This window comes from Vombatus ursinus, unplaced genomic scaffold (genome assembly GCF_900497805.2).
Source record: "Vombatus ursinus unplaced genomic scaffold, bare-nosed wombat genome assembly UNPS02014812.1, whole genome shotgun sequence".
In the NCBI taxonomy this organism is placed as follows: Eukaryota; Metazoa; Chordata; class Mammalia; order Diprotodontia; family Vombatidae; genus Vombatus; species Vombatus ursinus.
In genome coordinates, this window is record NW_020954590.1 from 88,932,559 (window position 1) to 88,949,399 (window position 16,841).

The window sequence follows — 16,841 nt, forward strand, 5'->3', positions numbered from 1 at the left end:
GACCTGAGTTTAAGTCTGCCCTCAAACACTTACTGGCTATGTGATCCTAGGCAAGTCACTTGCCCATTTGTAATAGCTCTGTTTCCTTATCTGTAAAATGAGCTGGAGTAGGAAATGGCAAACTATTCCAGTATCTTTGCCAAATGAGGTCGTGAATATTTGATCATGAATGAACAACAACATATTATTTATACATATGCCTTGCTTTTATATTAGATGTAATGTATATATTGTGTTAACATGTAAATATTTCTGTATGTGTATGTGTTATTCTACTCCATCCCTCCCTCCACCATCCTTCCCATGCATTTGTTGAATTGAATTAATGGGAAGATACCATGGCAAAAATTTAAATTAATGCCAGCTTTAAGGGAATAGTAACTTAAAATGAAATACAGTCAAACCTTAGTCCATGAGTAAATTTCCTACTTTATGGATTATATGGGGGAAATGTTAAAGTTTTTGTTGATAACTCTTGCTCATCTCAATCGCCAACCCATGCTAAACTTTGAAATGTTATTTTGAACTATGACCACAGCCCAGCTACCAGGAAAAGCCCTTTAAATAAAAATACTTCATTATTTCTTCCTCTTCCTTATCAAGTAAGATGCAAATGACAGAGGTGGTGGAGAACCTCTGGTTTAGAAGTAACACATGACTTTCTTATTCAGCCTTATATCTTTGCTATTGAATAAATTGTGCTAATATGTCACAAAGATGCCTGCTACTATGGTAATATTAATCTTCCAGGCAAATATAAATTATGTTATTTTACATGAATAAGCCTGTAGCAAGTTAAGTGAATAAGCTTATTTAAAATGTTACTTCTACAAGTATCAGTAAATAGCAAGAAGAATACTATTTAGATATATGCTTTACTAGTTTATTGATTTGGTATTGTTTGGTGCTGGGGCAACTTATTTATTTAGTTTTTATAAAGCTCTGATGTGAGAGTCCATGTGGCATAGTGGATAGACCATCAGACCCAGATTTGAAAAGAACTGGACTCAAGTTCTTCCTATGACTTCTGTGCTGAATGACTGTGGGCAAATCATCTGATCTCCCAGGCCGTGATAGAGGATTTACTTATCTCGAAGAGTTCACACAATCCCAGGTCTAGTCTCTTCTCCTGACCTCCCCACCAAAAAAAAAATCCAGCCCTTCCTCAGGATGGGGAACAGGGAAAGTGGTGATCACAGCACACAGAGATGGCTTGTAGTGATAAGTCACCTGGATGTCCCATGTGGTCATAGGGTGAAGTAGAACACAGAGTCTTTAGAATCCTGGCTGCTCCCAACCCAGTTTTGCCACTAACTTATAATCATGAGAAAATTGCCTAGTCTCTTAACAAGGGAAGCCTGTTCCTTCAATTATAAAATCATTTTTCCCTAAAATTCTGTAATTCTATACTCATTTTAAAGTTTTCATATATTCTAAATAAGAATTACCTTATTAAATGAAGTTATGCAATTTTTCTGTAAAGAACTTCATTGATATCTTGTTTTTACATGTTTATTTCTACACATATTACTCCTACCCAACAAATTATTCCTTGTAATAAGGATTATAAAAGAAAGAGCTATCTAACACATCAGCCACGTCTGATGTGTCTGAACATACAAATATATGTGTAAATAAAATAATTCCCGTCCATAGTTTCCCACAGCTCAGCTCTTCTGTGAAGCCAAGTGTGGTTGTTATAATTACAAACTCTACTGATTCTTACAGTAACACTGGAAGAAACTTTAGCGGTCAGCTAGCCAAATCCATCTTTTTTTTTTAAACAGGTAAGAAATCTTTAACCAGAGAGGTTTAGTGACACAATGTCATGTTATTCATTCTTTTAATAAGTTACAGCTTGACCTAACTTTATTAATTAGACACATTCCTGAAAAGTTACAATAGCTTACTCTATATAGCTCTTTATGGCTACACAGGGCTTTCACAGGTATTTATTAGGTCCTCACAATGTCCCTTGAGGTGGGTAGTATAAGTATTATCATCTCTATTTTACAGGTGAAGAAATTAAGACTCAAGAGAAATTGTGACTTGCCCAAGGTCAGTTGACATAGCCAAGTTCAGATAGTATAGCCACACTGAAATTTTCAGACTTCCAACTCCAGTGTTCTTTCTAGTACACCAGGAGTATAGGCAAAAGATGATATATCTGATTTTATTTTCTAATTGGTTTCCATTGTAACTCTTAACAATTACAGAGATGTCTTCCTTTGGAACAAAATTCACAAATAGCAATAATAATAAATTACACTTAATCCTAAATTATAAAGATATGTTGCCTTAGTTGTTGTAATAGAATGTAAAACTCCTTGAGGGCAGGGAGTATTTAATTTTTTTTCCTGTGTCCTTAGCACATAGTAGGTGCTTAATATGTTGAATGAATAAATTATCTTCCATATACATAGCTTACATGCTGTAACACCTTCAGAGGAAGCTGTCTCTGATTCCAGCCACCACCATCCCAACTGTTAGTGCCCTGCTTTCCAAAATACTTTGTATTTATCTCCTTATGTAGATTATGTATATGTTTACATATGTACTCTACTTCTTCAGAACTCTTTGTGCATAGGCACTGTTTAATTCATTGTATTTGTATATTCAGTATCCAGCATGCTGTGACTGCCAAATACTAGACACTTCACTTTTGTTGACTGCTTCATAGTCTAGGTACACTTAATTCTCCTACATAGTCCACTGGAGAAAAGTTAGATAAAGGAACAGTTAAGTTATTGTATCTCTCCTTTATCATTAAAACCACAATTATATGGAAATTGAGGGAATTCCCATCAATTGGGGAATAACTAAGTAAGTTGTGGTCTATCAATGTAATGGAATAGTATTTTGTTATAAGAAATGAAGAGCAGGTGGATTTCAGAAAAACCTGGAAAGACTTACATGGACTAATACAAAGGGAAATGAGCAGAACCAGGAGAACATTGTACACAGTATCAACAACATTGTGCAATGGTCAACTATGATTGACTTAGCAATTCTCAGCAATACAGTGATACAAGACAAGTCCAAAAGACTCATGATGGAAAATGCTATCCACATCCAGAGAAGGAACTGATGGAGTCTGAATACAGATTGGAGCATACTATTTTCATGTTTTTTTCCCTTTTGTTATGTTTCTTCTTTCATAACATGACTAATATGGATGTGTTTTATATGATTGCACATATATAACCTATATCAAATTGTTTACTGTCTTGGGGGCAGGTAGTGCAGAAGGAGGAAAATTTGGAACTCAAAATTTTATATAAAAAAGTGAATCTTAAAAACTGTCTTGGGGTGGCTAGGTGGCGCAGAAGTCAGGAGGACCTGAAGTCAGGAGGATGTGAGTTCAAATCCAGCCTCAGACCAAATACTTGACACTTACTAGCTGTGTGACCTTGTGCAAGTCACTTAACCCCAAATGCCTAAAAAGTTAAAAAAAAAAACAAACTTGTCTTTACATTTACTGGGAAAAATAAAAGACTATTTAGAATAAAAAAAAATAAAAACACACATAAAATGTACAGTATATAGTTAATGTTCATGGCTCAATTTCTCTAACTTCTTGGTTTATAAAATAGGTTTTCTTATCTCCATTTCATGGATGAGTAAAGTGACTTGCCCAAGGTCTATGAGAACTGAGACTCAGACATGATTTTCATGAATCCAGTGTGTATTCCACCACATCTCAGACTCTGGGGCTTGCATGTTTAAGCATAAAAGGCTATATACCATTTCTCCGGGTATTCCATAGAATCATAATATTATAGTGTTAATCACATTCAACAAACATGTATTTTAATCTATTATATGAATAGTGCTGGACCGTGAGATACCAAGATGAAGATGAATACATTTGTCCAATTATTTTTTTACCTGGAATTTTGTTGCCTCACAACAAAATTGTGATGTATCACAAAACTGTATTTTACCACAACAAATTCTGGGGATTTGGAATTTAAAGATATTTATTGGAATGAAAAATGAACTATATTAGAACTTGTTCTTTCTTCAAAGGGATTTATTTAACTGTGGGTAAAAAAGGGCACTTCTGTCTTTTTTCTTAAAAAATTACAATCCTATAGTTTTCATTAGAATTTGAACACATTAATACATTACTCAAATACCTACTAAGTGATTGTTTGGCTAAACATTTCTAGGAGCTAACAATTAATGGAGATGGGAGTCTTTGAAGTTCGCTTTGCTTCCTTAGGCTTTAATTTTTTTTTCCCTTGTCTCTAGCATAATAAACACATTTGAAGAATCTAGATACACCAACTGAATTATTGTTTTTATCTATTTAATGTGTAAAGAATTAGTGAAGTGAGTGTAATTGAAGCAGGATTGACCTTTTCTGGCTTCTTTTAAGAGTTGCTTTTCCCAAGGTCTCGTTTTGGCCATGTGGTAGTTTGCTAGATAGTATTTGGTGAACCAGAATTGCCAATTTCATAAACAAATCTGTACAATGTTAGTGAATCTTTTCAAAGATGTGTGATCTGAAAAAACATCTTCAGTTATTACCAGGTATTTAGTTTACTCCATGAATTTGTACCTCTGCCTCTCACAGAGAGAGTATCACTCACTGACCTTTAAGTTGGTAATAAAGCCTTGAGATTTTTCTGACTTGCTAAGTCTTAGTAATGCCAGATGTATATCCCCCCTAAAAAGCACTTAAAATGTATTCTATAAATAACTGTTTATTGACTTCAGTCTTACTAATTGAAAATGTTATTGTTCCTTCCCCCAAACAGCTACACTCTACCTCACAGAACATCAACCTGGGACCATCTGGAAATCCTCAGTAGGTTTAATTTTTTTTCAAACTATCCTTTTATTGTTAATTGTGGGGGGAAACATTTTAATATAAAAATATTATTTTTAAAACTAGTAGTTTAGCTGGGAGCCTCAGAAGTAATACTTGAGTAAGAGTGAATACTTAGACATACATTGTTTTTGTACTCCATAAATTATTTAGTATGTCATGCCAAGTTTTAATCCTTGTAGCAATGTTATAGCCTGAACAAATTGGAGTTAAACAGAATGTGATTGGCAACATTCTTGTTTCCCTATTTGAAATGGGGATAAAATAGCTTAGACTATAATTATATATGCAGGCTTAATAAAAAATGCTTTTTGTCCTGGGAGACAGTCCTCCCTTTTTATCAGAAAAAGTAACAGGTTTATGCTAAAATAATTGGCTGTTTATTTTGGAAGTATTTGTTTTAAAGAAAAAAGATATTTTAATTTCTTTTACTTATTTATTTTTATTGTTGACTTTTTTTACATTTAGAAGAAAGGGAATAAGCCCTTACTATGTGTCAGGCAGTGTACTAAGCAGTTTACACATATCTCATTTGATCCTCAGAACAACCTTGGGAGACAGGTGCTGTTATTCCCATTTTACAGTGAGGAAATAGAGACAGACAGCTTAAGTGACTGGCCTCAGTTCATACAGCTAGTAAGTGTCTGAGGTCATATTTGACCTCAGTCTTCCTAATTCCAGGCCCAGCGCTCTATGGACTGTGGCGCCACCTCGCTACCATGACAATGCATTTATTTCTGATTATATCCCTCCTCCCTTTCCTAGTGAGATGTCTTTTGTAACAAAAATTTCAAAAGAAAGATGGGAAAAAAGCAGACCAGCAAAACCAACCAGCACATCAACCATGTCTAACAATGTATCCAGTATCCATCCCCTATCTCTGCAGTGAAGGGAAAGAGATGCATTTTCTCAGTTCTCACCTGGGGCAAAAAAGCTTAATCCTTGTAATTATATAGTGATAAGTTTTGTTTTATTGTTCTTTCAATTTACGTTGTGTTATAGTCATTGTGTACCTTTTCGTGATTCTGCTTCCTTCATTCTTGTTCAGTTCATATAAGTATTCCATTTTAATTCTCATTCTTATTTTTTATAGTACAGCTCATTAATAGTCTATTCTGTACCACTATCAGTGAGCACCTACATGGTGTCAGATTTTTTTGCTACCACAAAGTGTGCTGCCATGAAGATTTTGACCTCCTTGAAGTGTATGCCTAGTATTGGAACCCCAGGGTCAAAGAGTATGGACATCTTAGCTGTTTTTTAGCATAGATTCCAAATTGTTTCTTGAATGGATGGATTAATGTACAGCTTCACCAGCAGTATATGAAAAGATGCTTGATAATGAATTCCAGCATTGTAGTGGTAGGCCTCTCGAATCTTTCCTATGTTACCCATAATTCTGTCATAATAGAAAAAACAAAATAACAAAAAAAGAGAGCAAACAGTTTGCTTCGATCTGTACTCAGACTCCATAGTTCTTTCTCTGGAAATGGACAGCATTTTTCATTATGAGTCTTTTGGAGTTGTCTTGGATCCTTGTATTGCTGAGAAGAGCCAAGTCTGTGAAAGTTAATCATCATACAATGTGGCTGTTACTGTGTACATTGTTCTCCTGGTTCTACTCACTTCACTCAGCGTCAGTTTATGTAAGTCTTTTCACGTTTTTCTAAAGTCTTCCTGCTCATCATTCTTATAGTACAGTAGTATTCCATTACATTCATATACCACAACTTGTTCAGTCATTCTTCAACTGACGGGCATCCCCTCAATTTCCAATTCTTGGCCCCCACAAAAAGAGCTGCTATGAATATTTTTGTACATGTAGGTCCTTTTCCCATATTTATGATATAGATCTTTTTTATACATAGTTCTTTGCATAGTCTCCCCTATTAAACTGAGTTCCTTGAGAGCGAGAACTATGTTTTTGCCTTCCTTTGTATCCTGAGCACTTAACAGAGCCTGGTAATCGGCACTGAATAAATTCTTGTTGACTGATTGCATTTTTATCTTGGAGTAAGCAGCTTCCTAGTACAGCTTCAGACCAGGAGTGGCGTCAAACTTTCTAGCAGTTTTTTCTCAACTTTGCCCACAGCTTTTTTCTTTCCCACCCACTAACAGAATATTCACCTGCCAGGTTGATCCAAATAAAGGAATGGCCTTAGCTTTCTCTCTGATTCCTTTGTTCCTGGCTTCCTTCTTTCTCCATTCAAAGGCAGAAACAAAGTAAATTACATAGCCATTGATAAGTCTTTGTGAAATTGTGATTGTCTTTTCCTACAGCTAGGAAAAAGATTTCTTAGTAGCTTTACTATCTATTCCAAGATTTCTCCTTCAACATATATTACCAACTATAAGTATTACATCCTGTGATGCCAACTCACAAATTTAGTTAGGATGTGTATTGCCTTCCAGACTGAACTCATTATGTTTTCACCCTAATCCTTCCCTTTTCCAAATTTCCCAGTTTCAATCAGAACTACCATCATCTTTCCAGTCGCTTAGGTTCATAATCTTGGTGTTATTCTGGACTCCTCTCTCTTTCTCATCCTACATATTCAGTCAGTTGCCAAATCTTGCCATTCCTACCTTCACAACATTTATGGAATCTGCACTCTTCTTTCCAGTTACCCAAATACTACTTTAGTTCAGGCTGTCATCACCTCTCCTAGGTTACCGCAACAGATTCCTAATTGGTCTTCTGACCCTCCTACAGGCTGCTGGCAGAGTCCCCTACTCATCTAACTATGGTGTCTCCTTAGTGTTTCTGGAATAAATACAAACTGTTGTTTAGTTTTTAGAGCCCTACACAGCCTGCTCATAGCCTGTCTTTCCAGCCTCACTGGACATTATTCCTCATCTTACACTCACAAACGACACTCCAGCTCTGTGTAAGTAAGGGCCCGTCTTCTGGCCATTCTGTGTGTCCTGATGCACTTCTTTCTTGCTTCCACTTAATAGCATCCCTCTCTCCCTTTATTATGCAGCTCAGGCACCATCTTCCACATGATGCCCTATCTGTCTTTCCTCCTAACTACTTTGTATTTAATTACTTTGTATGACTTTATTAATTTTATATTTGTGCTGTGTTTACATATATACATGTATGTGTTTTTAATGTACCTCTTGTCTTCTCTATTAGAATATAAGCTCCTTACATGTAAAGATTGTTTCATTCTTTGTAAGTGCATCCATCCCTACCACTTATCGCAGGGCCTGACACGTAATAGGTGGTAATAAATACTTGATTAATGGATTGATTGATATCTTTTTAAAATATATATAAAACACAAGTTTTAAAATATATTTTTAATGAATTTGTTCTTATATTGCCTGAATTTCTCTCTGGATCCCTTTCCCCCCAACGTGAAGAGCCATCCCTTATAATAAGGAAATTTTTTTTAGGAGAAAGAAAAAAATTCTGGACAACCAATAAGTATATTTTAAAAATCTGATATTATATGCAGTGTTTCACACTTGTGGCATCTCATATCTCTGCAAAAACAAAGGGTGGGAATATTTCCTCATATTTCTTCTTTGGGGTCAAACTTGTTCTTTATAACTTTATATTTGTTTTTTATTGTTTTGTGGTTGTCATTTCCATTTACATTATTATAATCATTATATAATAAGGAGAAATTTAAATTTTTTTTAGATTAACAATCCTATAACTTACTTGGTTTTATTGGTTATAGATATTCTCAGGTATTTTATAAATAGCTCAAACTTTTGACATCATGCCATAAAGTTCAATGCTTATATGCTACTTACAACTAGGACAGTCAGCATTTTTCTTACTGAGATTAATAACCTGGTTTATTTTTGTGTCTTTCTTATTTTGTTTCAGTGCCAAACCAACAGATTTTGATTTCCTAAAAGTTATTGGAAAAGGCAGTTTTGGCAAGGTAAAGTATCTCTATTTTCTTACTCTATAAATTTATTGAACAGAAACTTCAGTGAGTACCTTCTTGTGTTTGGAACCGTGTAGGAAACAAAGTTTTATAAGACAGTTTTTTCCTGCAAGACACCTACAGTTTAATAGGAAATATAAGATACATGCAAATATCACTAATATAAGGCACTATTTCACAAGGGCCATAGTTTTATAGAGATAAGAAGGAAGGAAATACTTCTAGGATTGAAGAGATACTCCTTAAAAAAGAAAAGTAATTAATACAAGCTTTAGATGGGTACATGATTTAAACATAAAGGTGATATCATAAACAAATTAGGAAAGCATGGAAGAAATTACCTGTCAGATTTGTGGATTAGGGGAAGAATGCATAACTAAACAGGAAAAAGAGAAGTTGACAGGAGGTAAAATGTACAGTTTTGATTACATAAAATTTTAAAAGTCTGTACATACAAGCAAAACCAATTCAGCTAATATTGGAAGAGAAACAGGAAATTGTGGAGGGGGAGAATCTTTGCATTAAGTTTCTCTGATAAAGGTCTCATTTTTAAGACATAGGGAACTGAAGTCAAATTTATACAAATAAGAGCCATTCCCTGGTGGACAAATGGTCAAAGAATGAAAGTGGGGAGTTTACAGAAGATGAAAGCCAAGCTATTAAAAACCATATAAAATGCCCTAAATCACCAATTATTAGAAAAATGCAAATTAAGACAGCTCTTTGGTACCACTTCACACCCATCTTTGGCAGAGTTGATAGAAAAGGAAAATGACAAATGCTAAAGGGACTGTGAGAAAACAGGTACGTTAATGCATTGTCAGTGCATTAACGGGTCCAGTTATTCTGGAAAGCAATTTGGAAATATGTCCAAAAGACTATCAAACTGTGCATACCCTTTGATCCAGCAGTGTTACTACTAGTTCTGCTCTCCTAAAGAGAGCAAAGAAAGACAGAAAGGAACCATATGAACAAAAATATTTATAGCAGTTCTTTTTATAGTGGCAAAGAATTGGAAACTGAAATGGTGTCTGTCAGGTAATGACTGAACAAGCTATAGTATATTAATATGATGGAATGTTCTTGTGCTGTAAGAAGTGGTGAAAGGGATATTTCAGAGAAATTTGGGAAGACGTATTAACTGGTGCAGAGTGAAGGGAAAGGAACCAAGAGAACAATTTATACAATAACAACAATATTGTAAGGACAAATAGCTTTGAAAGACTTGGGAATGCTGATCGACATAATGCTCACCCACAATTCCAGAGGACTCATAATAAAGTATGCTACCCACCTCAGAGAAGTGATGGACTCAGAGCACAGATACAGGCTTTGGGGCAGGGTAGATGGGGGTGCCAGAAGTATGGCCAATACAGGAATTTGTTTTGCTTAAATCTACATGGTTGTAAAAAGAGTTTTATTTTTCTTGCTTTCTCAAGCAGGGAGGGGATAGGGAAAGATGGAAAGAAGAGAATGTGGACTTGAAAATAAAATAAAATAGAATTGAATTTAGTTAAATTCAAACAAAAAGAAAATGAAAGGCATTGGAATGCTTGAATTTTCATTCAACTTGTCAGTATCAATATAAAACAAAATGTTATACATATATGTAGTATTCTGCTTAGTTGTATTTGAAATTAGATAAATGGTTCTGAGTTGCTGGCATTTAAGGAGCTTACATACTAAATCGTACTACCGACAACTATGCATATATAGTTAGACACAGTTAACTGTATTTATCTTGGGGATGTAGGTGAAATTTAAGTTGAGGAGTGACTCGAAACTAATGATCATGGGGGGGAACCATCAAAAGTTGTTAAAAGGAAAACTTTAAAAACACACAAAAATAAGAGAATTGGGTTAAAAAACATAAAATAAAAAGGTCAGTCATCATCAACTGAATATGAATAAGTAATTGTATTGATTCTAAATTTTCCTCTATAGTTCAACTTGTCCAATGAATATTCAACCTGCCTCAGCTTCTTAACCATGTATTCCTTTTGTAATGAGATACATCCTGCTTTTTGCCTTCAGTCCTATTGCATCTGCTTTCCGAAGTTTTAGTGATCTCATTGCCAAATCCAATGAAATTTTCTCTGTCTTCATTTTTCATGTCCTTTCTGACACATCTGATATTTCCATTTACTCCCTTTCTTCTTTTTTTGACTTTCATCACAAATACTGTCCTTATTTTTCCACTTTTCCTTCAATGTTTCCTTCATGGTTCTTCTGCTGATTAAAAAAAAAATAAAGAGAATATAATCTGCAAATTCTAGGTCAATGAGTCTGACTTATATTCCTGACCAAATTCTAAATGAAATGGTTAGGAAGTTGTAATCACAAAAAGTTGACTTGGTTTCATCAAGACCAGGTATGCTATGAGTAGCTAGGTGGTGCAGTAGATAAAGCACTGGACCTAGAGTCAGAAGACTCATCCTCCTGAGTTCAAATCTGACCTCAGACACTTACTAACTGTGTGACCCTGGGCAAGTCACTTAACCTGTTTGCCTCAGTTCCTCATCTGTAAAATGAACTGGAGAAAGAAATGGCAACCACTCCAGTGTCTTTGCCAAGAAAACCCTAAAATGGTGTAACAAATAGTCGGACACGACTGAACAGCAAGGTGTGCTATGTTAACGCTTATTCACTTTCTTCACAAGGTTAGTAATAAGATTTGCCTAAATTTTAGTCAAGCATTGATAAACTCATCCTATTCTTATGGAAAAGAAGGAGAGATTCAAGCTGTTAGTAAGTTAGATGGATTTAGAAGTGGTTGAAAGGCCAGGTTCAGAGTAGTTATTAATGATTTAATGTTAACTTGGAAGGAGGTCTCCATTAGAGTGCATCAGGAATATGAGGTTGGCACTGTGCTTTTTTACTATACTGGTCAAAGATTTGGATAAAGGATTAAATTTTCAGATGACACAAAACTGAATGCCCTAGAAGAGAGTCAGAACTCAAAATTATCTTTTTTTTTTTTTAAGTGAGGCAGTTGGGGTTAAGTGACTTGCCCAAGGTCACACAGCTAGTAAGTGTCAAGTGTTTGGTCTGAGGCCGGATTTGAACTCAGATCCTTCTGACTTCAGGGCTGGGGCTCTATCCACTGTGCCACCTAGCTGCCCCCAAAATTATCTTTACAGGCTAGAATACTGGACCAAATTGAATAAGATGAAAGGTAATAATGAACTACAAGTTTTTTATGACATAGCCTGGGAACATAGTCATTATTTCCAGCCTTGTTTTTATGGGGAAATGGGTTCTGAGTTCCAAATAGGCAACAAGCAGATTGGCTTTTAAAGTATTTACTTTTTTATTATGAACTTAACAAACTTTTTCATGTATAAGAACAGAAAATGAAATTGCCTATAAAACTGATTCTTTATTATTTTGGGCTTAGGCTTGTTTTCTTTTTTTCCAGCATTTGTTACCAATACTGCCCCACTTGTTTATACTGCTTTCTGAACTTCTTCTGACCCCTTCAAAATTTTTAAAATCATTGATTCCTTTTTTTCCTTTTACTATATCTCACTGTATCCCCCACTATGACAATTCTCCCTCCTCCAAAATAAAAGCCCTCCTTTGTCTAAAATAAACAAGTATAATCAAGCAAAACCAATTCACACATCGGCTGCATCTGAAAATGTTTATTTCATTCTGCACCTTTAGTCCATCACTTCTCTGCCAAGAAGTGAGAAGTGTACTTTCATCATCAGTCTCTTCGGATCATGTTTGGTCATTGCCCTGATCTTAGTCCTTATAAATGAGATCTTGAAATATTCCAGTAATGCTTATAGAGGAAGGATCACTGGTCTCTTTACCACTTATTAGCCTTATAACCTTAGTCTCTAAGAGATACAAAGACAAAACTGAAAACAGCCTTTGTCCTCAAGGAGCTCACATCAAAATCTGAAAAATAATAATAGTCGAGTTTTAGATAGCATTTAAATATCTGTATGTACATTATTTCATTTGATTTGTATAGCAACCCTGCAAGGTAAATACTCTGGGTATTATTGTCCTCTTACTGCAGAGGAGGAACTGATTCCAAAAGATCAGTTACTTGTCAAGGTCCCACAGCTGAAGAAATGTTGGAGGTTAGATTGAAATCCAGGTCACTCTTGACCCCAGGTCCAGCGTTCTTATTACCATACTCTGCTTAGCACAGTGGCTGGCACTAAATACATAGTAAGTTTTCAATAAATGCTTGTTGACTGACTGGCTTGTAGACCATATTTTATAAATGGAAGTTTATTTAGCAATAGCTTGTGAAGGTTATTCTGCAAAGATAGCATTATTTCAGTTGAAAGCCGCCCAGTTCCAAGTCAGCCCAGTTAGTATCTACTCCTGTGCCAACCTTTTTGTACTTTAATTGAACAACTTATATCAGCAGTTTGAGCCACAGTCCCCTGGACCAGTTAAATACCAAGAATGATTTCATTGCCTTTTTAGGGGAAAATATATCCTCACTTACGTGTCAGGGACCTTAGTAGATGTTGCCTGACTAGCCTGACATTTGTGGAGTAGTCATTACTCGTCACATTGAGGAAAAAAAGAGTGGTTTTGAGTAGAGGGAGTACAGAGCAGAATAGCTTCAGTCTCAGAAAGTAAGAGAGGGAAAGTCATCCAAGAGTATGTTTAACCTTTTATTTGGAGGGGGGTCAGATATCTTCATTTAACTGGAGAAAACCGGGGTTCGGTATATTTGGAAGGGTTAATGATATGATCCCAGCAGACTGGAGGCTGTTAGAGGTAAGGAACTCTATAAAGTAGAAACTCATTTCAAGCAATTGATAAGAACATTTTCTAGTAAAAGACAGTAGGGTTGGATGGGTGAAAAGAAGAAAGGAGGAGGTGAAGTGACAGAAGACTAATGAAAAGGAGCATAGTTATGATGTTGAGAGCAATGGATTATAAAGGAGGGCATGTAATTTTTGTACATTCATACTAGGGAAAAAAAATTTCTCGGGGGTAGCTAGGTGGCACAGTGGATAGAGCACCCCCCCTGGATTCAGGAAGACCTGAGTTCAAATCCAGCCTCAGACACATAACACTTACTTAGCTGTTGGACCCTGGGCAAGTCACTTAACCCCATTATCTAGACAAAAAAAAAATTAGATACCAATAAAACTATTTTACCCTTCTCAGCAATACAAGGATCTAAAACATCTCCAAAGTCCTCATGATGGAAAATGCTATCCACAAAGAAGAAAGAACTATAGAGTTTGAATGCAGATTGAAGCATACTATTTGCTATTTTTTTTGCTTCTGTTGTGTTTTGTTTCCTCTTTCTGGTGGTTCCTCCTATTGGTTCTAATTCTTACTTACAACATCACTAATGTGAAAATATGTTTAATAGGAATGTATATGTATAGCCTATATCAGATTGCGTGTGTCTTAGGGAGGGAGGTGGGGAGAGAAGGGGAGAAAAATTTAAAACTCAAAAGCTTATGGAAGTGATTGTTGATAATTCAAACTAAATTAATTTTAAGAAATTTTCTCACATAATTACCTCCCCTCTTGGCCTTTTTTTATTTTTTAAGAATAATCTCAGTTTCTTCATCTGAAATTGGGAGTTTCAATTAAATCAACTCCAAGGTTCATTTTAGTTAATGTTCTGTGGATTTTTTCTGTGTGTGTGTGATTCTAAACCATACTTACAGAAGAGGCTTTTCTGATTAATCCTTGCCATGGAGGAAGTCAGCATGGCATAGTTTCTTACCTGGAATACAAAGATCACATTTCAGTAGCATTTTAATATTTACAAGTCACGTTCCTCATTGTGAAATAGCACCAGTGGACTGAGAATTTGGAAATGTAGATTCTAGTTCTGGCCCTGCCTCAGACGGTTTTTATAAAGCAAGCCTTCTTAGGGGAGGCCTTAGAAACCATCCAGTCCAGACTATATGCAGCCATAACACTACTGTAATTGGAAAATATCTAATAATTTTTTTAAGTATTGCAGAACAGTGATAGTGTTAATGTGTGACTTTTTAAGTCACTATGTATCCCATAGGGCTCTTTATGTTAGGTGGAGTCGCCCCTGATCCTAGTCCGAACATTCTTACTTTACAGAAGAGGAAACTATAACCTGGAAAGATTGGAAGTGAGTTATCCGGCCAAGGTCATGTAGCTAGCCATAGAGACAGAATTGAGGCTACAGCTCCATTCTCTCATGCTCCAAGACCAGCACTCTCCCACTATCTAGTACTGCCTCTCCTAATTTACAACCAGATCCTTCGATGGAGCTCATCTACCTCTACTCCCCCTGCCTTCTCTCTTTCTTATACTTGTCGCTCTAAACCTTCCACTTAGCTAAGGGTTTGCAATATGCGTAAGTACTGCTATGCCACTACCTGCAGCAGGGGGCTGCTTCTGGAATAAGGTGCTTAAACCCCAAACCGAAGCTTGAAAGAAAATCCTAATTATGAAAGATATCTTTATCATTTCCCTTTCTTTGTCTTTCTCAAATACAAATCCCGACATAAAACCTAAAAGGTGCTTTTTAGGGATTTACTAAAAGAAAGAGAAATTTTAGGTATTCCAAGTTCCATTTAATTTTCTCATTTATCTTTAGTAAGTGAAGACAAGATTATTAAAAACTCATAAAAGTTTACTAAGTAGAAGAGGATCAGAACCTCATTCTTCTCATAATCTTCCCATCTAGTCTAAAGGAAAAAGGAAGGAAATCAGGCAAGTAAAATCAGAAGAAGTTTCCCTTTTCAGAACACAAGTAAGCAATTATCTCAGTCATTTTGTATCTGCTTTTTTCCAGTTAAAATTTTTCATTTATTGGTGAATGAATGGATTAATGAACAAAGCATATATTAAGCATTTAACTATATACAAAGGAGTGTATTAAGTGCTCAATTTACAAATAGAAAAATTATATAGCCCCTGCTCTCAGAGAGCTCACATTGTAATGGGGGAAACAACATATGGAAGACTTCAGCTGCATGTCAAATGAAAAAGTCCCATGAACTCCTAGGGTACAGTGGCAAAGCAGATGTTAATGCCTCCTATTTTAATGTCATTTCCACCGACAAATTAAATTATTAACAGAATGTTAAAAATTATAATTATTTCTTTATCTTGAAATGTGACAGGTTCTTCTTGCAAAAAGGAAACTAGATGGAAAATTTTATGCTGTCAAAGTGTTGCAGAAAAAAATTGTTCTGAAGAGGAAAGAGGTAAATTAAAAGACTTGTGTATTGTCATTCTCAACTAATCAAAATGTTGTTCTTAGTATATGTTACAAGTTGATTCTTTTCTGTTTTTTTCCAGCAAAAACATATTATGGCTGAACGTAACGTGCTCTTGAAAAATGTGAAGCATCCATTTTTGGTTGGATTACATTATTCATTCCAGACAACTGAAAAGCTTTATTTTGTTCTGGATTTTGTTAATGGAGGGGAAGTAAGTTTTGCATATAATCTTACTATGTATGTTAGCATTTCTAAATACTATACTAAAAATAAAAAGTCTGTTTTTCTAAATCTCATTTACAGTCTTGTTTCTAGGTTATCTTTATCAATTATTATTGAGCTTTAAAAAAAAGAGAGAAAAGTAGTTCAGAAAAGCCAAGCAACATACCATATCTAAAAAGAGAGAGAAGGAACAGGAACATTTTCTTATGTCTTCTTTCTGGGGCCAAACTTGGCCAGTATAACTTTATTGTAAAAATAATGCCAACAAATTCAGTCCTTGGAATTATAAAATATATGTGTATTACTTTCCACTTTGATCTTAGCATGAATTCTTTTTATTGACAGCTTTTCTTTCACTTACAAAGAGAACGATCCTTTCCAGAACACAGAGCCAGATTTTATGCTGCAGAAATTGCCAGTGCTTTGGGCTACTTACATTCTATAAAAATAGTATACAGGTAAATTTCATAAATGTTCCTAGTAATTAATACTCCTTTTTCCTCTAATATCTTAATTAATGTAGAGGTCTATTTTTTCTTTGGGGACAGGGACTTGAAACCAGAAAACATTCTTTTGGATTCAATAGTAAGTATGGTTTTTTTTTTTTTCTTTTTCTCATAGGTAAATTCCAAAGTTCTGTTAAAATGTATTTGTGTTTTTTTGTGTGTGCATCAT

The 16,841-nt window shown here is 35.2% G+C and overlaps 1 protein-coding gene across 1 annotated transcript in view; it reads left to right on the forward strand.

Moving 5' to 3' along the window:
- Positions 1-16,841, forward strand: part of LOC114054016 (serine/threonine-protein kinase Sgk3) — a 159,357-nt gene that overhangs the window by 115,290 nt on the left and 27,226 nt on the right. The window contains exons 7-12 of the mRNA XM_027877100.1: positions 4,764-4,813; positions 8,679-8,736; positions 15,846-15,929; positions 16,024-16,155; positions 16,512-16,624; positions 16,715-16,760. Coding sequence (XP_027732901.1) covers positions 4,764-4,813; positions 8,679-8,736; positions 15,846-15,929; positions 16,024-16,155; positions 16,512-16,624; positions 16,715-16,760 — 483 coding nt within the window. The remainder of the gene's footprint in view (positions 1-4,763; positions 4,814-8,678; positions 8,737-15,845; positions 15,930-16,023; positions 16,156-16,511; positions 16,625-16,714; positions 16,761-16,841) is intronic.